This window comes from Diadema antillarum, unplaced genomic scaffold (assembly GCF_040938485.1).
Source record: "Diadema antillarum isolate AM-2024a unplaced genomic scaffold, OU_Dant_1.0 seq00001256_RagTag, whole genome shotgun sequence".
Classification (NCBI taxonomy): domain Eukaryota; kingdom Metazoa; phylum Echinodermata; class Echinoidea; order Diadematoida; family Diadematidae; genus Diadema; species Diadema antillarum.
In genome coordinates, this window is record NW_027272040.1 from 80,001 (window position 1) to 106,312 (window position 26,312).

A 26,312-nucleotide genomic window follows, 5' to 3' on the forward strand; every position below is an offset into this window, starting at 1 on the left:
ATCAAAAGGGCCTACAATGTGCCGTTTCTATTTGAAGATTTTGAAGAAATACCAATAGAAACAAACAATATTCATTCCTCTTTTAACCGTGCACCAAACAGACAGAGGAAAATACGAATGATTCCTTTTTCCATTCACTTCAAAATTAGGATCAATTAGTCAACCACATTTGAAAAAAAAAATACAACACCGAAAATAATATCTCATGAGAATCATAACTCAAATTATATTCTATTTTCTTTACATTAGCATAGATCGAGTAACTGACAAAAGGTACCTTGCCTTACTTTAGATTGCACCAAGAATTGTGAAGTACATTTTGAGCAGGATAGTTCACAAGCCATTTGATGCACAAAAACTAAACAAAACAAAACAAAACAAAACAAAACAAAGCAAAGCAAAACAAAACAAAACAAAACAAAACAAAACAACTACTTTACCTTTGCACAAGGAACAAATACGAAGAATCATAAATTTACAGTGGTCATGAAGATATATGTCCGTTCTCGTATACATGAGGCAAGTAATGCTGCTGGTAACAAATACTTTTATATGCTACAGATTCACCTATTTAGCAATCATAAGTTTATACTATCATAGTTGCATAGCAGGAGTCTTAGTTGCTGAATCATTGACCAAAAATGAGTGACTTTATTATCGTTATTTAAACAATCTGATTGAAGATGAGTGGGAATACGCGAGAGGCAGTGGTGTTGCCGTTAAAGGTCTATCTCCCTTTTGCAACATCACGAAACTTTGCATGGTTGGAAAATGACATCTCCGAACATCGTGTATGAAATCTTACGGTAATACACCTCAGAGTGTTTAAAAAAGAAATGAAAAACTAACCCCTATCACTCGAAAATACGCTCCCCTTTTTAGTGAAAATAACGGTTTTATGGAATTTTTGTTGTCTGAATGAATTCACTGGTAGTTTTCTTATTCCCCCTCCATGGATCATATAGAAGTTATCAGTTTTCTCATTTTGAGGAAAGGTCTGAATTATCTACCTCTACATCAATATACAAGCTTTGAAAGAAATCTAATTTTCAGGGTGATGGTATTAAAGGACACATCCAAACTTTAAAGGAAGACGCTGACACTGTCGTTTCGTGCTGATGCACCGCTGTTTGTCTGTATATTATAGTACGGAATTCTGAAACTGAAACTCACTAATGGAGAAGGATATACTCGCATCTGATGAAGACGAAGTTGATCTCTCGGGAACATAAGCTGCCCTTGTTGGATGTTTACACCAAAAGGCAACTATTCCTGATTTTGGTAGATTATGAATCTCCTCGTAGGTATATGCAGTCAAAAACATTCCGTCGTTTCAGGTGCTATCAAAAGATCAACGAAATAGAATCTCACAGACACAATACCTCTATAGTTAAAAGTGAGCGATATATTTAGGCCTAATTGATTAATGATTACACGGGTATTTAATACTAAAGCTGTCTGAGAACTATTTTGTACTATACTAACTAACTATATTATGATCTCTATAGGTATTCATATATGCGCCTTATTTTCTTTGTACATGTAACTGATACGATGTTGGTTCTGAACATCGCTGAGGCAATAATTACTTGTTGATTTCAATTTGATTATGATATATATATGAAGAAAGTTATGATTATAATATTAATGAAAGTTTTGGGAGACGAGAACGATAACAGGAATGATCGCCGAAATTACAATCACTTTTTGGTCATTATCAAACACTAGTGCCAACGGTATTAAGGCTATAACCCTGTAACTACTTTCCCTCATATCCGTTTTAACCCAAGTCTTGCAATATTGATTTTCTGTTTGCTTGTTTTGTCAACTGGTCATTCTCGCTTTTTGTAAGTTGACATTCATCAGCTCCACGGCTTGTTCAGCTATACCCGCTCCTTGAAGGTCTATTTGTACCCACCCCCCCCCCCCCCCCCCCTCCATCACCTTAGCACACTCTCCTTCACCCCTTTATTCTGGTTTCTTTCACCCTTCCTGGTCTGACAGGTTGTGTCAGGCACGCCTCTCTGTCCTCGTTGCGTTCCATCTTCTTGACGTGTTATGACCTCATACTGTCGTTCACATACTCCCCTAGCTCCCCCGAGAATCCCCGACTTGGCTCCCCGACACTTCCCCCATCAGTCCCTGTCTCCATCGTGTCCCCCTCTCGTCATTTTCACTTTTGAAGCCCTCAACTTTATTCTTTTCCTACCTTTAGACTCACCCCTCATGACCACCCATAACTTTGCCCTCTTTCTTATTCGTCTGTGGCGTTCTCGAACTCATATAGCTGCAGTTCCTAACGCCTAAGGTGTGATGAATCGGTTTCTTTGAGTTCACTAAACAATTATCAGTAAAGAAGGCATTTCCTGAGCTGCTAATCCCCAGCGAGCCTTGCGCCACGTCCCGGGTTTCCCGGAGCGTCTGCTGCCAGAATTCCTGCAGCGGACAAAAGTATCCGATTTCTTCTCTGTCGCGAGTCTGTGAGTCCTTTGGACATAATAATATTCATCAAGTACAAAACGTTTTACCCTACACAGTGATCATTATAATACAGAATACAATAGTAACATACTTAATGGAATACCGTAGAAGTGTATAGTGCTACATTTCGAAACGAGAATTAATTGTCAGAAGCACACGAACTCTTCAATATATAGGCTTTGTGTTGCTTAAATTTCAATATACAGCGCATTTAAACTGGGTGAGACAACATCTACAATTTACACTTACCTTGCACGCAAAATTTACCAGGTTAATACAGAGAATAATTGGTATCAAGATGATCTATTACAATGTGTAATAAATACGTTTACTATATGGTCCAGTTTGATACAGTCTTTCTTTGGAAAAGTTCTGCTGAAAGAATTATTTGTGAAATGATTGTCCTAAATAGAAAGTCAAATTTTGACAATATTTGGAATTTTTAAAAGCCACATCCATGTTCCTGCTCTCATGTTGTTGTAACTTGTGTGTGTGTGTGTGTGTGCGTGTGTTTTTTTTTTCTACAGATACTACATCACCTGTATGCCGAGGTAAGCCTTAGCTAACAGACTAAGAAAATGTTCGCTATTTCTTCCCACCTTTCTCCTATTAGAAAACGGAAGTACTACTTCCTTTAGCACTAATGAATGGTTGAACGTTAACAAAGAATCGTTCGACGAGTATTAATTGGCGGTTAAACAAACGCTGCATTCTATTAGCACGTCCTATCCCTATATAGGTCCTATATTCACTGGACTACCACCTGTCTTCCGGCAGCTTACCTGATATTTTTTTTTTTTTTTTTTGGCTGGACGGAATGTCATAATTTTCATAGACCCTGAAATGATTCCTGTCGTTTTGAGGTTTTAGTTCTTCAGATAATGTCAAAGCATGCTGTAATAGATGGGAAGATTTCAATGACTGCAGCTAAACAAAGTGATCCTTTGCACTGTATTCCAAGCTTCTTCAGACATGAAATCAAACCAATCAGCCGCCCCCTGCAAGATCAACAAAGTGATTTAAAATCTGTAAGATGACGCCTCCATGGGCTCAAACAAAAAGAGAAATTTCAAATCAATTTTTTTTTTTGACAACGTAGATATACAGTGCAAGGCAGTGCATGAAAATATCTCGCATATTCACGTTTGCTCGTATTATTCGCCATGAATGCCATATAAAAAGAAGTATACCGAAGTGAGAATCAATAATTCGTGGCAGCGACATTGAGTCCCATCGATATTTTCCAAAATCATGCTTGTAAGTTATTGTACTATAGGATCCATTCCTAGAGTTAGGACGTCTGACTTTGCTGGTTGAAAGTAGATGGTACACGACAAGTTGCGAATCAACTGATGGTACTCTGAAGTATTATTATCATATCTTTTTTTTTTGTGATAGTGACAAAATATCACACTATATCCTAGCTTTGCTTCACAGGTGACGTATACGATATGACTTTGATTTCAACGATTCAATATCCATCATATCTGAGAACAATAGGCCTTTGTTTACAATGAAGTTGATTGAACCATAAACTTCACTGCAACGCAGCTGTGACGTATATACGGATGATAAGAAAGGGTGAATAGGGACATCCATAAAAGATATGGTATTCCATTCATTCGCGAATTATGCTTCGCATTGGCTAATATAATCACGATGACGGGTCTAAAATAGTTCGAACGTTATTTTTCTGTTCAGACCGTGATGGATGACAGGTACAACCTTTCTCAGTTTGGGACTTGCTCGTAGAAGCTTAGTCATTGATCTCAAATGCATTTCATTCTTATAGCTTACGCTTGGATATCAAAGGCTTGTTTCGGAATCCAATTTGAACACGTCTCAAATTTCTCTTTTTTTGAAGACCAAACTATAGAGCTTGTGGTGACGTACATACATCCTACATAATCATTACATACATACACATATGCATATGTATGCATACATACAATGATGCATGATGATGATGATGATGATGATGATAATAATAATAATAATAATAATAATCATAATAATAATGCTGCTGCTGATGATGATGATAATAACAATGATAATAATGATGATAATAATAATAATATTAATGATAATGATGTTAATAATAATAATAATAATAATAATAATAATAATAATAATGATAATAAAAATAATGATAAGAAGAAGAAGAAAAAGAAGAAGAAGTAGAAGACGAAGGAGGAGGAGAAGAAGAATGTTCAAGTTCAAGTTCAACTTTATTTTCATTTCCATTAAATAAACAGGAGAAATTATATTCAATGCATAAACAAAACAAATTTGTAGTAATTTCGATAAATGCATGGACCACAGCGGAGTATAAGAAACAACTTTTGTCTCTCCTTGGATGGGAACACGCGCTAGCAAGATACCCTACTATTTAAACCCTGACTCAGGTTTTGGTGTATCCAGCTCTCAGTCACTGATCATTAATCAGTGTAAATACCACGAGATTGCCCAGCTCTGTGTTGACATTGTTTCTTTATGACGTCAGAGAAGTCACATGTCGACCCCAAAGCATCACGAGAACTCATTTCAGTGATTAAAAACAAACGACCTTGACTGTGAGAATGCAGAAATCGTCCTCAATTAAAGGAGCACTAAACTTTGGATTCATCTCTTCTACGACACGGTAGAAAATCTTTGATGCATCATTTTCTCTTCATAGTTGAGCAAAAATTTCTTGAGAAACTCTGTTGAAATTTTTAAAGAATTGAGCACTCATTGCATGTAAATGTCTAACAGAAATAATGAGAATGCATGTATGTAATTGTTATTTGCTCTAACAGATTATTAAAGAGTTTTGACATGTCGGATAACAGATTTGTCATCTACATATATTTTGCAGTCTTGTCCTTTGCTTTGGTTTTAGTATAAGTGTGTCCTGAAATCATCATTTACAAGTGATATCGCTGGATCTTCAAATTGACAAGTAACGCGCTTTACTTGTTTGGAGAACCATCTGTCAATCAATTTTTGTCTCGCTATGTCCTGTCAGTTGTGTTTCCAATACATTTCTATATTGGTTCGTTTGTTTTTACCTAAAAGTCAAACAGAACACCAACTCAAACAAACAAACAAACGAACAAACAATCTGATAACCTAATTCGATCATCACAAAGAAAGCCGTATTATGGATATACAAATTCATGACTTTATTCTCCAGATCTTTCGCAAGTTAGAAAGAACTTATGGATATCAAACAATGACTAACGTCTCTGGAATATCCCTCACTATGTCTCTCAACTTTTGCACTAATTCTCTTATACACCAGAGAAACAGAGACTAATGATCCTCAACCCAAAACTTTAAAGATATCCGAAGCGTTACATTTTGAATATCATTGAAACGTCAGCGACAACTCAATGAAGAAAAAAAGAAAATTAAATGTTATTGATATATGTGTGTACAGACTTCTCTGGCATGCCGAAAAACAGAGTTGGCAGCATGGAGTATATACTAGAAATATTGAATACTGCATAAAAGGTATCACAGCTATCATTTCTCTTCAAAACCTTTTGGAGAAAGTATGAAATGTAATCGGTAATGGAAACCAAGACTATGATAAACGCGGGAACGAAATTGTCATTATACGTAAAGTTGAGCGAATTACTAAAAGATTCTACAATATTTCATTATTATTGAATTTGAGAACAATGCCTAACAACCCACGATCCAAAAAAGACAAGAGCTACCACATTGTAATAACAAATATCTTCTGAACATAGACACTGAAGTAATGCAAATGGAACCAGAATCAAAGATTGTATTGACGAGAAACAGAGACGAAAAGGTAATCAGAGACGTGCATGTTTAGCACACATCGTCACAACTTGAAAAGAGAAGAAGAAGAAGAAGAAGAAGAAGAAGAAGAAGCTAACACCGAACTATGAGGAAAACTTTCTTGTATGCAATAAGTACAAACTACATGTATTATGTTTCACTGCATCAAATTTCAAGTCCTTACTTTCAAGATTCGAGATCATAATCAATCCGGTCAGTCAACATGGTGACAGAAATGGGATCATTAGGGATCTCTTCTCCACGCTTTTGTCTGGGATAGATCGTGAAGGTATTGTGCCTTGCACTCCACTAATGTCTGAATATTGCATTTTGTAAGGAAAGCGAACCGGATTCGGATTCTTTTCTCGTTCTTGAAGTTATTGTGAACTGTACTTTACAAATGTCTGAATATGGCATTTTACTGTTAGTGATGCAAACCGGATTTAGAAGAATTTTCTCGTTCTGAGGCGGATTCCTTTAAACGTGTCATCTAACCTATTATCCCTTATATACTGGAAGTCAATAGACAATCAGAAAATAAATCTGGAGAGAATAAATATCTGCGTACAATATTTCAGCTGCACTTGAGGCTTTCGCATACTTATGACGTGGCAAATAAAGGTGTTTGCGAACAGAGTTGTCCCCCCCCCCCTCCCCGCTCGCCTTTCCTTTTATTTCTTTCCTCGCTCGTACGTCTGGTATCTCTCATTTTTCGACGGAGTTGATTCACTACGGACCTAAGCCCCCTAACTTAATTAGGATTATCTACATATACATTTCCATAAATGGATACTAGGACTTAAGATGAAACATATTTTAAGCAGTCGTGAATACATGTAGTTAAAAGGAATTTCAAAACGCGTAAATCATTCGCCTTCGGTGAAGTAGTTTGTCTGGATGAACTCTTAATGTAACCGTCAAAGAGGAAACTTCAAACGCTGTTCCTGAGTTATTGTAAAATCAAATTAATTTTGTGTTTTTGCAGCCAATGTCATCTATTGTACCAAGAGAGGAAGGCAATATAGAATTCTTCTACATCTTCGAGGGGAAATAGAACTATTCATACAAGCAAGAGTTTAGCGAGTTCTCGACTGCACCCAGCCAATTGGGGCACAGATTTCGCACATGTTGTGTGCCAGAGTGTGCTTCAAACAGCGCATGCGTCAGTTTTCTTTGTTTAGCTGTAAGCTGTCTGAGGGTGGGCGGGGCGTCGAAGCCGTGTTTTGACAAAGACGCTACACGCACAATTACTTCACGGATGATATCGAATATGTTCAAATGTGTGAAGGCAGTGTTGGGTCCACATTGGCCGAGACACGCACGTGGGTTTACAGCTCGCTAGACTTGGAAGCACAGCTGTGCAGTGTCCACGGACAGAGCGTGATCAATATTTGCAAAAAAAGTAAACAAAGAATTTTAACGGTATAAAAGCACCAGCTGGTCACGGATGCAGCCTTATTAGTATCACTTCCTCGGCCGAAGGTAGACCGGGGAGCAGAAATAGCTTGTCTGTTCATTCAACGAGAAGGTAGCTAGTACATCTCATAGTCACGTTAGGCAATTAGGATCAAGTAATTTCAGTGTAGTAGATATCAAGTGATTGAAGTCAGAATGGAATCGTCAGGGAACGAGGAGATTCTATACATGTGTCTTCTTGCCAGTGTGGTGGCAAACATGGCTGTCTTCTGCTACTTCTTCATCTTCACTCTTGCGGATCTATTCGTCAAAACTTGTCACAGTCCCACGTCTAGGCTACACCTGGCCCACAAGCACTGCACAGAGTTCATGCGCAATTTGTAAGTATTGGAGTGCCGTCTCATTTTCCTCATAAAGTTTTTTTTTCTCTTTATTACCTAAAATATGACGTGATACTAATGATTTTGCCTCTTGTTCACTTTGAAACATGCATCGCTTCTTCCAAGTTTAGGATCAGTATGGTTGGTGTTTGAAGAAAATGTTGCCTCGTATTTCCATCCGTGAATAAGCGCACAAGATGTGATGCAGTATAGTAACATACAATATCCTAGTAATACACAGTCAGAGGTAATACCACGACTGGATGATTAGAAGGAATGTGTACTATTACTGGTTACGCGCTTCTTGTCACATATGTTAAATTGTTGTCAATGATTTGGTTTTGTCAGACACTGCCTAACTCTCCCTTTTAGATATTTGCATCATACTAGTATTCTATCTCCCCCTGCCCCCTCTTATTTCTCGCCCCCTCCCCCTCTCTTCTATCTCTTCCTTTGTCTCCGCTGTTGCTAAGTTTCTCACTCAGTTTTTCCGTGTCTCCAATAGTTTTCATCCCCAAAGAGTGCAATACGTAAAGATAATCATCCAAAGACCTGAAGTCATGAATGATCGTTATGTGTCATTACAATTCTGGTCTCCCTAGTGACAAAGGCGTATAGATTGATTATAAACCTTCGGTGTAGAAAAGTAATCTGAACTTTCCCCGTCAAGAGATGTTATCCTATCCCAGCCAGCCTCTCCCGTGTGCCACTGTAATATCTCGCTTCTACACACTGTGATTCACCATAATCACGAGCTATAAATATTTCCGATCGCTCGTCCAAAATTATCCCTCTTTTTTTCCCGCAAAACGTCGTGCGAGTAATCTTCGTCGCCGAATAATCAAGGGCGGGCGAACTGTTGTGTCATGCAGCGTTAAAGCGCTGGGTTACCAAACCGATTTATCCGAACTGTGATTTTCATTCATGATTCACCATCGCCAAGTGTTATAATAACTGTGTCGCCAGAACATCTGTCATAGTACAATAAGCGATTGTCCTTCGTCTCAATTTTGTGTCATGTATTTTTCTTTAAATCCAAGAAGCGTCTTGGTTAAGCTCGTGGCGGCGATGGATTATGAGTGCTATACTTCTTTCTATGAGCGGCTCTAACAGATTATATGAAAACATAAAAGGGAACTTGTGTGAAACGATATAATTTTAAACAGATTTTACTTCTTATCACAGAGGAATGAGTCAGTGAGATTTTTTTTTTCTAAATTCTGTTCATGTTTCTTTGTAATCAGGTTTGAGAGTAGGCCTACATGTATTAACTTTAAACAATTTTTCCTTCTCAGGTTCAATTCAAAAGGAGCGTTAACACCTCTAATAAATAATGTTCGATTCCATTTTGAGTAGTTGTGACAGTTTTAAGAACGAAAAGAAGAGAAAATGTGCTTTCTGTGAAAATGTAAATTGAGGAGATACTCCTTTTTCTTATCAAGACAATATCTTTGAGTAGATTTCCCAATACGTCATTGGCATAAGTTCATTTTTATGAAGAACTATTGAACTGGAGATTGTCTGCTGCGGTCCCTATTTATAGATATCTTATCTCGTGTTTCCCGATGTAGGGATTGGATTCGATCTATTGATTAGTCACGTGACACGTTCCATCCTCTGCCCCACGTACCACCTGTTTAGTGTAACGTTAATCCAGTGATTCTGGGTAATACGTGGCCAAGGTTTATTCTCTCAGTTGAGAAACAGTTATCCAAACCATGTGGATGGTGATCTCACTTCGTAACGTGGGTGCAAAGAAATATGAATTTTATTCGTTTGCACGTGAGCACTCTTATCAAAGTACATAATCTAGACGGCATCTGTTTAGGTTAGGCTCATGAAGATAATGTTTATCATGTCGTCTTCCCGTATTCCTAATCTCAGCGAACAAGTGTGATTAATTTTGATGAAAAATACGAATCAATTCGTATCTTAATTTTAATCAATTGATCCACCTAGAAGCTACGCTGCAGATACGATAATATCGCTTGAACATGCAACATTTTTTAATCATTTCTTTAGTGGCAATCTATTCATCCTTCACACCTCTTTGAGCCAAAGTCAAGTGATCCAGTACGTAGGCTGATATATGAGCATTAATATTGATCAGAATTTGCAAAGTTTATGAGACAAATTTCTAAACCAACTCTGTTTACTGGTTTCCAGGGAAGATCACCATTCAGTAGCAGCCTACGTTGGTACACAAGGCTAAAAATATCAGTAGCCCACGCGTCTTTTTACAAGTGTCTGCCACCTAGCCCACGTAAAGGTATAGTCTTCATTATCAGACGCTTCTCGAAATCTCGTGCAAGTGGATTGAACTATTTATATTCTGCTTCTCGGATTCTTACTGAATAACTCTAGTCCTGCGTAATTGTCGAGCATATTTGCAATGGCATATGTTACCAGAAGATAATGATTGATTAGTTCCTTATGGCCATCTCGTGACTTGGTGGTAACTGCAACTTTTAATAAAGTTCATATAAACACATTTGATATCATAAGCACTTGACTGTGTGATGAATGAATTCATCTTGCGTCACGTTTGCCGAACGAGCCAGAGTAAAGCGGTGAACAGGAAGGAGTGATGATGTAAATGCAATCAAACCAGGTCTCTTGCCAGCTGTGGCAATTATGAATCCTAATCCAGGCCATACTCATAACTTTGTGGTTTGCGTACATGACGTGATATTTTCCAATTTGTCAGGAAGTTAATTTTCTTCTCTTCCTCCTCCTCTGTGAGAGATGAATTCATTAAATCAAAGTGGTTTTCTTTCACTTTCCTCACACTCAGTGTCACGCTCCAATAAAATTCCGCTCACCCGCGCTCATGCAATTTTACGCCATGATCATACCATTTTAAATCTTAGTGTATGGGACTATCATAAGAATCTAGAAGCATTTCTGACTTCGTGACCATGGAGACTTACGTACAATTACAAGTGAAAATGTTGGCCCTATAGTGATATGACGTGAATCCATTTACATTTATTTCACAACATAACGAGTTATTTCCACTCTCTCTTTCGCTCTCTTTTCATTGTCTGCATGTCGTATTAACTATCCCTATCATAATAGCCCTTTCTTCGAGCACTTATAGCAGCTGCGTGTAAGAAATGAACATGATAGTCATGGCATTGACCCTCTACAAAATATCGCTCGCTATCCTGTTCCTCTCAGGGTTTCGGTTTTAAGACGACATTATCATAATTTTCGTCATTGCTCAACAGTTAATGACACTCAGAAGATCAGAATAATGCATTTCAAATTTCATTTCTATGCGCTAACAGGTCGTCGGCGTTTTCACGAACCGACGCTATTTCGTTTTTGAGCGAAAATGCAATTCTGAGAAAATCACGTTTAAAGATCTCACAAGTTTTAGACAACGTTTTCAATGACTTTTCCTGTCTTGTGTGTGAAAATTTTGACAGGGTGATGAGAGTGGAAGTTGTTCTTCCTATCCATAGTGTAACTTTAGTGTGAATTCAAAAAATTTACGATATTTCTGTCTTCAAACTCACTGCGTCGGTTCGTAAATCCATCGTTTCTTGCGCGCACCATAGGTCTCACGAACCGACGTAAGTTGTATTACGCCGGTTCGTGAGACCCGCGCTGTAGGGCCTGTACAATAGGTAACGTGCAATACACGTGTATTTACGAACCGTCGCTATTTCATTTTCGTATGTGTTTACATACAAATACTATTAGGGCTATACCTGCTTATCAACAATAACCTTATTAATTGAAATTAATTGTCATGTAATGATTGTTGTGATGATTACAATACATTTAGTGATAATTAAGATGATAATACAAGCCAGTTTCTCTTAATTGTTCTAAAAAGAGTGTTGTCATTGTTTTCATCTTCATTTAGTACACGCATGTATTGTTATTATAGCTGTGGTTGATCGTTCCAAAGATTTCTTTGCCCCCCCTTTTTTTGTGGATATATTATTATTTAACACTTTTGCATTTGGACATCTATCATTTGGTAATACATGTATACTCGGTATACTGTGTTTCATATTTTTTACTTTTTACTGCTTTTTTTTTTTACTTAATTAACTTACTTTTTCATTTTTTCACATTATTTTAATTCAAATTCAGTTCACTTCTTTCATAATAATTATGAATGTTTGTTCTAAGATGAAGGATACCGCTAAATCTTGGGAAAAAGACGTGCCAGTCAGTAATAATTACTTGTATTTACTCATCTTTCATACTCATGCATGCACTCTGTTATTTCTTTCTCTGAAATAATATATTAATTTCTTTATTTCTTATTATCCCACATATTTGTGACATTTACTTTGTCACAATTTTTATCAGTGTCATTGTTATTTGGCTCGCATGCGAATTCACTCATAATTCCTCATTTTCCATCATTCTCTTTCCTGCTCAACAGATTCTATGATAGCTGCACCTGATCATATAAAAACATAAAACTCATCCTGCATGCACTCTTCGAAACTGATAAACTCCTAAAAATACATAAATATCAACACTATCAGAATTTCAAGCTTCATTTTAAATATATAATAATGGTCATGTTTTATTATGCCTTTTGCAGCAATATATTGAAGAGGTACATTATGTAATCGAAGAAACATAGGTCCTCAATAAAATATCAAATTTGAATTATTCAGAGATGAGTAATGACAATGGGAAGGATAACAATTGTGGAAGAGCTCCATAAATCAATACATATCTAATGGCAAATGGAGATGGAATCAAGATTCAAGAATATGTGTAATTCAAGTTCATTATTATATCAGTTCTTGTGTGTTCACAAAAAGAGGAACACAGTTCGAACATGCACACCAATCTTACATCGTACATTTACATCTATAGAGTGCGGACGGAACATATACAAGAGAAAGAATAACATTGTCAAATTAATATATCAAGCATAACTATGTATATGACCACACAAAGATGTTGCTGCATATGCATGAAGCTTGAGAGTGCTGCAACACCCATATGCTCAGATAAAAACTTGATGTATATCATACAAAAGAGAAGAGGTACTGCATGTACATGTAGTTACACTATTCACAGGACAGTAGAGAAAAAGCACGAGAGAGAGAGGGAAATGGGTGTCTAAAATAGGTCGATGTAAGGAGTGCCAAGCCAATTAAGTCTCTAATAGAAGTCATACATATATAAGGAAACAAATTAATCACAACATAAATGATCATGCTCATGTTAACCAATAATTAGCATCTAAAAATGTGTGTAGAAAGCCCATAATATCAGCCTTTCGCCCCGAAGGCTTGTTACATATGAGAAAAGAGAAATTTTGGCCGACCCCCCCCCTCCCTGTGAATCCTTAATCCACTAGTACTATAAACACATTCTGAGAATGTGTTTTAGTACATGTACTAGCAAAGTCACAAGAGGGGTGGGGAAATTCAGCCAAAATTGTGTGTGGCTAAAATAATTAAAAAGAAAGGTCATCAGCAAAACTACGGGGTGGATGCAGACGAATTTTCATGTGATGACTAAAAAAAATGCAGCTAAAGGAAAAAAAAAAGACGGCGGAGAGGGGCCAAGGCTAATTTGACTCCCCTCCCCCCCCCCACCAAAAAACAAACAAACACCACTGTTTTACAGCACCTTTAAAGGACTCTTAATTTTTTGTTTGTTAAAAACAAACGTCTCGAAGTAAAGAATTCCATATTGTAGGCGAAATGTAGACCGATACAGTGTATAAAGTGTACATCCCAAGCTATTAAAGAAAAAAAAAACAGATTATGAATATCATTTAAAGTAAGAATTTCAGTGTGTTTAATCATCTTTAGTTGAGTTGCAAATGACATGTACATATTTAATAAGAGCAGTAAACTTCGAAGCGCCCCCAAGCCCTTCTATACTTAATTATTCATGTGTAAAGGTAGCGCCAGGGCACTCCGGTGGTCTAGTGGTTATGACGCTGGTCTAGTAATCCAGAGGTCGTGGGTTCGAATCCTGCTTGGGCTGCCTGTGATTTTTTTTTCACAGCAGCCTACAAACTGCACACTGCAGTTGCGTGCGTTACTACGGATGGAGACAAATGAATAATCTATTATTTTAATATACAATGTTTGACATCCTTATTGCAATCACTTTCTTTAATTGTAAATTTAGAGACATAATGAATTATTATTAAAAGAAATCAAATTTCTGTATTTTGTTGTGAGTTTGCATGGGAACATACACGTATCATAATTTACAATTTTAGTTAGATCATCTTATAACAGAACTGTCTAGTGATGGTTGAATAATTATGTCAATTTGTTATAAGTCCTATCAGTTACATGGAGTGCATGTTCCCATGTTTATAAGAATCATACGTGACACATTCAAAGTGGGTTGAAGACAACAAAATAATAAATAAAAGAATAAAGGAGAATAGAACTTAATCTGATTACAGCATCATCTAAATATTGCCAATGTGCACTTAGAAATCTATCAAGATTTATCACAAGGTTATGATTACCACACAAAACCTTCAAGATTTATTATCATGAAATACTGTACATACCAATGAACACTTAAAAAAATCTAACATTCCATATCCACATGAAGCTTTCCTTGATATAAATGTCTCTCTGTAGTGTTATTAAAGTGTAGCAAAATTGTAATTACGACATCACAGAATGGAATGCATTGTTTTCACCTTCAATCTTAGGATCTCCTTTCGTGTTTCCACTTTACAATCACATTTCACTGTAGATATACCGTCCTTATGTTGTCGCCCTTCATCCCAATTTCTCCCTTCTATCCTATCTGTAGATTGTCTTCTTTCCTAAGCCATTGTATTCACATTCCTTGATGATCAGCACGATGCTGTACTTTTTTCTTCTTCTCTGATTCAGTCCAGCTCTTCGCTACTGCATGGCATCAGTCATCTGAAAGAAAAGACAGAAATTAAGAACTTTCGATTAAAATCAAACATCATGATACAAGATACAGCTTTCATTTTGAGAAAAAGAAATCAGCCAGCTAAACTGTAGTTGAAATTATTTTGCTCTATTTATATTAAACATAAAACAAAACGGTATACAGGATCAAAGAATGTCAAAAAAATACTGCTGTTTTTGATGCATATTCAAATTGTCTCGCCTTTTACATATTTTAATGATGCAAGATCTTATGTCTAGCACTAAGTAAGTCTCATGTAGAATTTAAATTATTATTCACATGAATAAATCTGCATGTTCTTGTAAACAAGGCATTGCTTTGAAAAAGCTGAATATTACTAATTGCATTTGGGAAAGAGTCTACGACAATCAAACTTGTTTATTATCAGAGACTTTAACATCTTAATTAGACCTAGACTCTACATTACCATTGTATTCACATCCGTTGGTGATGTACACGACCCTGTACTTTTCCTTTTCTTTTCTGAGACAGTCCAGTTCTTCGCTACTACATGGCACCAGTCATCTGAAAGAAAAGAAAGAAATTAAGAACTTTTGATTAAAGTCAAACATCATGGCACAAGATACAACTTTAATTTTGAGTAGAAAAAAAAAAATCAGCCAACAAAACTGAAGTTGAAATTATTTTGCTCTATTTATATTAAACATAAAACAAAATGGTAGGCCTATGCAGGATCAAAGAATGTCAAAAATGCTGCTGTTCGTATTTGATGCATATTCAAATTGTCTCTTCATTTACACATTTTACTGATGCAAGATATTATGTTTAGCATTTAGTATGTCTCATGTAGAAATTGAATTATCATTCACATGAATATAAATCTACATGTATTTGTAAACAAGGCATTGCATTGAAATAGCTGAATATTACTACATGTACCTGCATTTGGGAAACAGTCTATGACAATCAAACCTGTTTCTTATCAGAGACTGTAACATCTTAATTAGACCTAGACTCTACATTATCATTCAGCTTTTAAAGGTATTAACCATTCACCTATAAAACACTGGCATTGTCATGTGCATCATATATTTCTTTGATACTGCACATATTTTCATGAAGTCTGCACAAGAATGCAAATGAAACACGTCTGCTGTTTGGTATTTATGAAAAAAAAAAATCACTAACCCGGAAGTCCTTGGCCTTAGGAATAACACGTGGCGAGTTAGTAGGAATTGACGTTAAAATAGAATAAGAATAGATCTACTAAATAGGCCTTTGCCTCATGAATGTCTGGTCTAATTATAGACTAAGTGAAGTCTAGACCTTTCACTTTTAAGTTACCAGTGGTTCACAAAATTTATATTATAGATCTAGACTACATCTAGATCTAGACATCTAATACTATTAAATCTTGGCAACTTTTGTCTTTGTGACACGAAATTAACACGTCACGGATGATATTGCGGCGATATCCAACAGGATGACAGTACCACTATTACTGACTCAGTAAGTTGACATAGATAACTAACATCAACTTGTTAACGTACGTTAGAGATGGCACCATATACAATAACCAGTGACACTGACACTGACAGATCTAACGACTACGTTTAGACTAACGTTAAAGAGGTAGACTCGCCATCTCAGTAAGTCGGCCAAAGACAAAGTCAATACAGGGCTAAGTCAGTGTTACTGTTATGTTAGGCCTAACAAATGTTAACGGTTACTCGGTTAGGTTAGGTTTACCAGGACTCAAGAGTCCTGGTTAAATCAGTCGAGGGACATTTCTTAGAAGTCCTTCGATTCCAAGAATAAAAAGGGTGAAAGAACAAAGGGAAAAAAGGAAAGAAGAAAGGACAAAAGATTATGTATGGCTGCTGTGGAAATCGACAGCGCTACTGTATCACTATCAATCACGCGTGAATATGTAAACGCCATTTGGTTGGGCCGCATTCACAAGTTTTAGGGGAAAAAAGCCCCACCGCTGTGCTTCAAAGGTACTCCACTCGAACTAACGTTAGACATAATGTCACATATCTACACACAGTACGGTACTAGGGCTGAATTCACAAGTATACTATAACACTGCACTGTACAGGAAAGCCACCTAACCTGTAGAGTACTACTCGTAGTGTTTAGGTACCAGTAGTATCACTAGACCACATACTGTCATAGATGACAGCTACACCAACGCTGCACACTGGCACTGGTCCGACGGTCCCTGACCAGGAAAAATCACTGTTGGACACTGACCAGTAACTTTTTCAGGAATGGACCAGTAAAAATTGGGGGAAAAAATGGGTGGACTCTACCTACTATTACCACTTGTCTAGATGTAGATCTAGAGCTAGACTACAGACTTTGTGTTAATTTGACTTGGTCTTAGACTTCAGCTGATCTTAGTTTTAGTAACTGGCATTACAAGTAAAGTCTTATCTTAGACTTAATAGTTAAACTTGAAAGTTAAAGTCTAACATGTCTAACTTTATTCTTTACTCTTCCTTTGAGTTTTACTTTTAGACTTTTTACTTTTTTTTTTAGTTTAGTAGGCCTACTTTGTCAATCTCATGATTTCATTTTCAACTCAAGTCAAGACATAGCCATGAGTGTCTTCGAGACTTTGACATCTTGCATGTCTTGCACACAGACGTTACGACTACAGTACTCAGTAGTCTCAGAAGTAACGACATAAGTTGAAAAGAAACTATAAATAATATGATTTGGGATCTAATTTGAAATTGGATGGCGTTTACAGACTAGGCTTCATAAGCATCACGCGATTGAATACATGGGACTACACTCTACCGCAATTAATGGTTATGGTAGTCCAACTGAAACTGTTATTTTGAGCATGATTTTAATAGGATTATAGCTTACCATTCACTTCACTCGTGGACAGTGGGCTGGCTTAGGTCGTCATTCATCTTTCAGATGGTTTGGTTCTCACTCTGAGATCTGGATTAGGGCCAAAACCTAATTCTAGGCCAGTAAGTTGAACAAAGCTCAAAATAATGCAACTGCGACGGTTCGTAAAACCCGCATTGCTCTTCACCTTAGCAATTCGGGTTTCACGAACCGGCGTATCTTTACTGCGTCGGTTCGTGAAACCCCTTTTTCTCAATTTCTCGATATTTCGAGTACCGTCGTTTTTTTCTTTCTTTGATAAAATTAAGAATAACTAATTTTGTGATCTAAATTTTTTGGGATTTGGTAGAGTTTTGAAAGCACTTTCATTTGGTACCAATATCTCGATTTTGAAAATTTTGACCAAAATCGAAATAGCGTCGGTTCGTGAAAACACCGACGAGGTAACGAGAGTAGATTAGTATTTTAGATTCTATTGTAGTCACCAACTCAGGTTATTTCAAGGTTGCAAAAAGACAGCGAAATTGTGGCTAAGGTAAAGCCAAAGTTTACCGACAAATTTTGCCAATGTTTAGTAGTGAGGCTTTTATCAAGTCGTTACAATGAACAAAACAAAAATGCGTCGAAATGTAGTTTCCTTGTGAACTGCATTACAGCCACAAAGAATACTACGTATGTTACCATTTACATTCTGCATTCTTGGACCAATACTAGGCAGGTCCATTAAACTCAATAAGCATTTCCAAATGGAATTTATGTCTATTTGTAACCCGCAAGAATGAATCATCTTACATGTCAACGAAATACTTCGCATGGTTGAACTGAGTCAAAAGTCGCGGAAGTAATGATAATCAACAATGAATTACATAACGGCCCCCGTCCACGACTTCCGCCGCCTATCTTAAAGCGTCAGACACATACCACTCTACCCACCTGAATCTGCCTTGGACTTTGGCCTCCATAGCGATCGGATGATCGAAGCATTGTGATTTCAACACCTGTCGTCCTCGAGTTCGACGTAATCATTTCCATGGCAACTATACGGCTCTTTTCAGCTTTGTATATAACATCAAAGAAAAACAGTTATACTATTCGATTGAATCAATGAAATATGCTGCTATGGTAGCGTAAAGCAAGTATTGAGAAATGTTGATAACCGATTCTCTGCAGTTATGATATTTCTATGACAACCGTAGGAGGAGTCATGCCATATAACAAATACTGTACTGAGAAACAACAGGATGTTTTGACATGGTCGTTGCATTCTCTCAAGAAATATTTGTGAGATATCCACTATGTTGAACATTGATTATTACTCATTGCCATCATGGCACATCATGTGACTATACACACAAACATTAGATTAATGAGGGAAAACAAAATAACATAAGAAGACAGTTCTTCCCAACTTGGCACTATCCACATTATCAATTACTAATGGTATCTACCAAACAAGGCCATAACAAGTGTTTTGAGGCTAATGGGACTTCTTCAACAACTGACTCACGTGTTGTCAACTCAGTGAACAACCGCAAAGCCAAACAAATACCGTGTAAAACAATAAGGTGGTCTCATCCGTCAATCACACGGTAATTCTTCCTCTGCCATAAAACTATAAAGGTGAGTCTATGCCAACATTGTTGATAAGACCAAAGTCAAGGTTGTAGTATGGACGAATTCATTCTGCGCCATGTCTGACCTCACTGGTATCCCTACGTCTTCTCGCGATAACCAGATATGATCAAGACACTTTAGTGGTGCGCCATCGATGTCGCACAAAAATGACACATATTTACGTGCATAACAAAGATACTGAAAAAGTATAAATTCATCTTAAAGAAACTCAATTGTTTTTCTCATCCCTATTTGACTATTTCTTAAGTATATCTGGCATAAATCACTTTTCACCACGCTATTGAGATTCTGCCAATGCTTGTGATGATTATTGTATGCGTTCAATAACTATAACACGAGAGTTTGTATTGAAGCTCAGTGAAACAACAAGTTTATCCCATGGGCGCTGAGCAAAGAATATGCCAACGTCTAACACGTCTGCTACACATCCGCTATACAGAATTTTGAGAAGATGACGTCATAATATTTATAGGAGCTGCTGCAAAAAGGTTCTAGAGAAGAGGTTGGAGAAGAAAAGATCACAATCTATCCGACATCCACTGCAAAACGGTCCTTGTAGCTACGACGTTTGAGTCATTGTTCATCGCCTTTTTATCGTAACACCTTGTATCAGGTGGGCTTATTTTTCACAACTATACTTGTCATTCTTATGTCGAATGACATTTAATTTTCTTTGAGAAAAAGAAAACAAAACCGTAAACATGTTTTCTATCTCCCACTAGCTCACAGTCCTTTTTTATTACCCCTTTCCCCTAAAGAAGCGTAAAATGTTTGTAAAAATACTCTTCTGTATCCTCGTATTACCATTTTTTTTTTTTCGGGGGGGGGGGGGGGAGTTTATACCTGACGAAGTAACGACCGATTTGGGCTTTGTCTGCTGTGTGTGCTGCTGACAAAGAAGACAGAACTCGTAAGCAAACAAGCACAAGTCTTTATCTCGTTTTCAACGCCCGGTCATTTCCGATTTACTGGTTGAATTCTTCCGTCACATGAGAGAAGCAGCGACCAATGAACGCTATTTGTTGGCTTCATGCAAACGTTAATCCTTATTACCTATACATTTCCTCTTCTCTGTATACAGAGTTAGAGTTCACCTTAATGAAAATACCGTATCATTTAAGGGAATAGACCTGACTGGAAAAGCATGCTGTACTGAAAACACTATCCGTTCTGAACTCTTGCCAAAAATGACAGTTAATTATGTAACTCACCAAGAAGTAGCATTGTCTAACTCTAAATAAAACATTATATAACAAACGATTAAAAAATATGATTTGGGTAAAATCATCAATCAAACGTTTTCAATCTTAAAAAAAAAAAATTACTTGTAGTTTTCTCACAGCGCAACATCGGATGCAGTGGCGGATCCAGGTTTGGGGGGGGGGGGGGGGGGGGCACCCGGGCGCGCGCCCCCTCCCTTTAATTTTGTAAAGCACCCCCCCCCCCCCCCTTTACGGAATTCCTGAATCCGCCCTTTGGATGGTTTTTGTTGTTCTGTGATCTAAAAATTATTATCATTAGCATTATTTAAATAAAGTAAATGTGGTGACCCATAGGGCATCCTGTATATACAGACTGGCGACGCACATTAGATTGAAGTATATGCCTACACCCTACAATGAAGATATTCCTTAGATGATAAACCTTATACTGGTAATAATTATTCATGTTATTTGAAGAAACTTCTCTCTGACGTTTCATCAGTATGTATTCTCGTTTTCTTCAAAAGCAAAACGCGACAATCGCATGACTTCATATTGATTTCTCAACGCCTTTCGAACCTTTAGATAAAGACAAGCAAATTCGTCGAAAATGCCGATGGTAGTTCATGGGGGCATGGGGGGAATGGATAACAAATCACATGGCTACAGCTTAAATACAACCTTTGAATATTGTTTTTCCCGACAGTTGCAAGAGAATTGAAATTGGAATAGGGTTCACGTGAGGTTTATATGACTTTTATGAAGATCATAAGGGGTAAGATATCAGGCCATAATTGGTTCTGTGCGATATACCACCTGTTGTATTTTTTTGGCTGCCACAGTGTCGTACCAAGAAAATTGGGCAGTAAAAATTGATAGGGCGACTGATACCAGCCACAGAAAATCGTCTGCTTCATATCGTTCTTGTACCTTTTGTATCTCTCTTTTACCTTTTGTATCTCTCTTTTACCTTTCGTATCTAACTTTTACTTTTCGTATCTCTCTTTGAGTGTTCCTATACCAACTACGCTTATCCTTCACACAAACAAGTATTTTAAACTGTTTTATATATCCCCATCTTTCGCTCCACTACCCCATTCCCTTTTGTGTGTTTGTCTCTGCGTGTTCTCGTTTCTGTTCCTTCGTTCTTCTTTGTTCTGGGCCTTTGTTCTCTCTCACACAAAGGATGAAAGCAAGCGATAATATCCTAATGATGCACCTTGTGCTATGTAGACAATGTTATCTCAATTCTATCTTGTCTGGTTTAGGTGTCTCATTCATTCTTGTAAACCTCGAGAGATCTGACGATCAGAAAGAACAAAAGTGATACCAAAATCGCAAAGTCGTTCCGCCATGTATTGAGACCTGATTGACATGGGTGATTCATCTACGTCACCCACAAACACGAGGGTGTGTGTAGTTAGGGAGATTTTTGAAAACAGAAGCGTTGAAGATTAGAGAGTTTGGTGTCATTGGGAGGAGACACACTGTATCTATTGCTAGCTAAGATAACTGTAGTGAAATGGGTACAGTGAGTAACATGTATCATGACACAGGATCACTTCACGTCCTCATTAATATTATTCATTTATGAATTTAGTCAAAGTCGTAAAGACTTGCAAATATACTTTCTGTCTCTACTTTAACCCCAACTTTTCGATCAAAACGTAATGAAATTAATAAGAAACAGGTAATAATTCTGCACTTACTCCACTTTTATCAACCCATGACAATAAATGCTTTTACATTGAAAAAGGATACAATAAAACCACATGCGACAAGTTTATAGTCACTACATTGCTATAGGAGCGAGACAGGGAGTGGAGAGGGATAATGGGGAAGGGGTATAGAGGGCTGGTGGGGATGGGTGGGGCGGGTTTTGGTTGAGGGGTGAAAAGGATGTCGGGGAGTAATAATGATAGATGAATAAGATGTTGAGAAATGTTGGAGAAGGGTTGAGAAGGGGTGTTGGGGGGCATTGTTAGAATTGGAGAGTTGTGTTGGGGAAACGTTGAGAGGGGTATTAGGGAGGGGCGGAGATGGATGTTGTTGGAATGGGAGCTGTTGGGGAAGGGTGGAGAGAGTTGTCAGGGAGGGGTGGAGAGATCCTTTGTTTGGGAGGAGTGGGAAGAGATGTTGGGATGTTGAGACGGCGGTTAAGAGGGCGTTTTATACGGCTTACTCTTCAGCGATTTAGTACAACATAATGTTTACCTCGCTCAGACACCGCCGCAAAAGTTTGACAAGGAACAACATACCATCACAATAAAATCTATGTTAATAGCAGGACGGTGATATTTTTACATGTATTACGTATTTTTTTAAAGCAGAAATGGAAGTTTCATCCTTTCGGCATGTTACGAATTGTTGGACATTTTTGCCATTCAGAAAACGATCTGTGAAACTTTTTTTTTCTTTTCTTTTTTTTTTGCATTGTCCGAATGTAGTGTGTGAAAAAAACTGTCCGGGAAGCATTAAAGTTAATACATACGAAACTGAAGCTCGCCAGTTGCCCGAAACTTATTTGCGGATTATTATTTCTTACCATCAACTACCTCAGCTACCTATTTACTGGCTTTTAGCTTCTGTGCATAAGTCTGAGGTCAGATAATCCAACTGCAATTCGAACGTGATACGGAATCTGTAATAATTTCAACAGTGTGATCACATGGTTATAATGAGTCATATCAAGTCGAATGTTATCATTAGATAAATATGTCCCAGATATTAATAGCACCGATGATTTTACGTCACTTGTCACGAAACTCTTTCCCCCAAGAGTGTACCTGAAGCCTTCACAATGTTCATCCCTTCTCCAGCTGTGAGGCGTGGTTCTCTATCAATCGTATTTTCGTTCCATTCTCTAAGAATCAAATTTAAACATCTTATCTATTTGATTGCCGGTGTTTTTGGCGTCAGTCACCTTCCTTTTGACATATCTCATCCTTCTGTACTCACAAGATCATTATACCTTCGGCTGCTGCATAAAGGTTCAGAGTTAGTTAGCCCCCCGTGACGAGTCTTGTGATTATTGCTGAGGAGGGATTTTCCCTCCACACATTGTAATGAGACATAGCCTCAGTCATCCCTACTCCATCCAGACATACTTTAACAAGCCAATTAGATGATCCTAGAATCTGTACGTTCTAGTCCCCTTATCAGTAACGAACTAACTTATAGAGGTTGATTTTTTTATTATGTTTAAGTGATGTTAAATATATCACTGAACATCTGTTAAACTTTGAGTGAGTCGACAGTATTTCGAGATTCGCCGTATACGCGTGTACCTAGCAAGGTTCACTCTGAAAAGAGATCTAATTTAATTTACATGCTTCCTTGGTTGTCGAATGCCAGTCGCCTGCTTTCGGGAGCGTGCCACAATTAGCAGAAATTTGTATATTTAATCCTACAGGCTGACTATTAGAGATTTCATTCTCATATTTTAGAGACTTAACAATTTGCGGCTGTCATAATCACACATAGACACCTTTCTAACGACAGGATTTCAGCTCAGTGTTTGCTGTGGTACATCCTGCCTTACTCTCCAACAAATTATCACCTTCTCCCTGCAACTTACCACGAATAACGCTCGCCTTCCTTATCTCTTTTTAGCAGTTGCCATGGCCCCTTGATAGTCTCCCAGCGAGCCGTTCTCTAGTTTCATGCTCAGACGATTGTTTTAGCAGTTGCCGAAATAGCCGGACAGACGTCGATTCCATTTTTCTTTTTTTAACTTTCCCTCCCTGTCTATAGCTTACTTTGAGCAATTTTCTTTTGTTTGATGAATCATAAAGCCCTTTTATAGTGTTAACTTTTGTCAAATCTGTTTCCTTTTAAACTGTGAAAGTAATTTTTTTGTTCATTTTGAGTATTCAACTGTTTTTCTTTCTGCAACGAAATACAACAAAATACACTTTCTCAGAGATCAGCCTAACTTTGTCCTATGACACTTATGTCATTTATTTATCCCTTAATACCATCCATCCATTCATTCATTCATTCATTCATCCATTCATTCATTCACTCATTCATTCATTCTTATATTCATTCTGACCAGTTGTTTAGGTCACATAGATTTGAATGATAAGATTTCTTCATCTATACTTTGTGCGATGACTAACCATCGTATCGCCTTGTTCTGTTGTTCTCCCAAACACAGCTACCTTGAATCTGTCTTCTACACCATCCAGGGAATATCAGCTATTGTCATCACCTTGGTCTACCATGACAGTGTCCTGTCCTTTGAAGAAGAGCTCATCCCGCAGGTTCAGCTCCTTCTGGCTGCTTCTCTTGGCTTTCATCTCGTTGCCTTCTGTCGTGTAGCCTTCCTCGGGAAGAGCTGCATCGTCAAGTACACCATCCTCCTCATGCAGTTTATGGTCATCCTCACCACCATCGCCGTTATAGTAACACGTGAGGACGCCCCCATCGGCATGATCATGCTAGTGAGTGAAACGGACATGTTGTTCGCGAATATTGGTAAATTTCACAAAGTCATACGTCTGAAGGGCACCAGAAGATATCGAGTCATCGTCTACATTGGAACATGTGCAACAATCCTTTCCCGTGCTATTATTCCACTCGGCTACCTGGCTATGGCTCTTCTTGAAGGCAGTCCCCTCAAGATGTCTGTATCAGCAACCACGGTGTTCTTTGTCGGCCTGGTCGCTTGTGGTGCCATCAACACCTGGAGGATTAATTCGGCCCTTGCTCGTATCTGCAGGAAAGAAGAAAGGATCGTGGAGGTGATACCTTATGCAAATCTGTCGGAGGAGGGCGCTAGTACAGGTGGGCCCAAACCAGAGGAAGTTGCGGCTACCAACATTGAACTGCCACCGTCTTACAACGAGGTCTTTGCGACCCAGGATGCTGCCGACAATACACCTTCCGTTGATGCTGCTGTTAGCCAAGAAGGTGGCCCACAACTTGCTTTCACTAACCCTATGTCCCAAGATATCTCGGATCAGACAAGTGACAACTCTAGTGTTCTTTCAGAAGTGTCAGCAGCAGCGAATTCGAACGCTTTCATTTCAATTAACCTCGGTCAAACTTCCGGCGAGACTGAGCCAGACCTGGCCCACCCAAGCCCCGATTTACAGTGTTCTTCTGCATAGACGTTACTCAGACACTATGCTGGTCTGTAGGACAGATTTGCACTTGACAATCACCTCAGGAAAAATGTTCGAATCAACTGAGCATTGAATGTTCGGTCTATCGATGCAACGATATCCAAGTAATCTTTCAACTATTTATACATTGCTGCACAAAATGGCCAGGTTTGTTTCCTTCTCACTTTAGCTTTGATTTGTCCTCTGGAGGAAGGAGCTCACGGGATGTGATGGGAATGGACGAACCTAGTCCATCCCTCACTCAGCTGGTGACCAACGACGATTTCACTCAAAAGGAGAGTTGAATGAAATGGAAACTGCCAAAACTCAAGCGAAAGTTTGAGAGACATCAGACAAGGATGAAAACAGTTACAACAACTACAAGTCAATCTAACGTTTCATGAGTTTATTGTGAAAAAATGACGACATGACTGTTTGATGATAACAGGTATGCTTGATGTAAATATCATCGCAGTCTTCTAAACGTTGTAAAATATATTCCTGTGTGCTATTGTAAGTAGGGGTATCGTATACCAGAGTAGGGCAATGTTATTCGAATAACCATG

At 37.9% G+C, this 26,312-nt stretch overlaps 1 protein-coding gene across 1 annotated transcript; it reads left to right on the forward strand.

Moving 5' to 3' along the window:
• Nucleotides 1-7,716: 7,716 nt before the first annotated feature.
• On the forward strand, nt 7,717-25,952 carry LOC139745340 (uncharacterized). Its single transcript, XM_071655738.1, has 2 exons — nt 7,717-8,069; nt 24,798-25,952. The coding sequence occupies exons 1-2, from the start codon at nt 7,885-7,887 to the stop codon at nt 25,750-25,752; spliced, it is 1,140 nt and encodes a 379-aa protein (XP_071511839.1). The 5' UTR covers nt 7,717-7,884; the 3' UTR covers nt 25,753-25,952.
• The last annotated feature ends 360 nt before the right edge of the window (nt 25,953-26,312 follow it).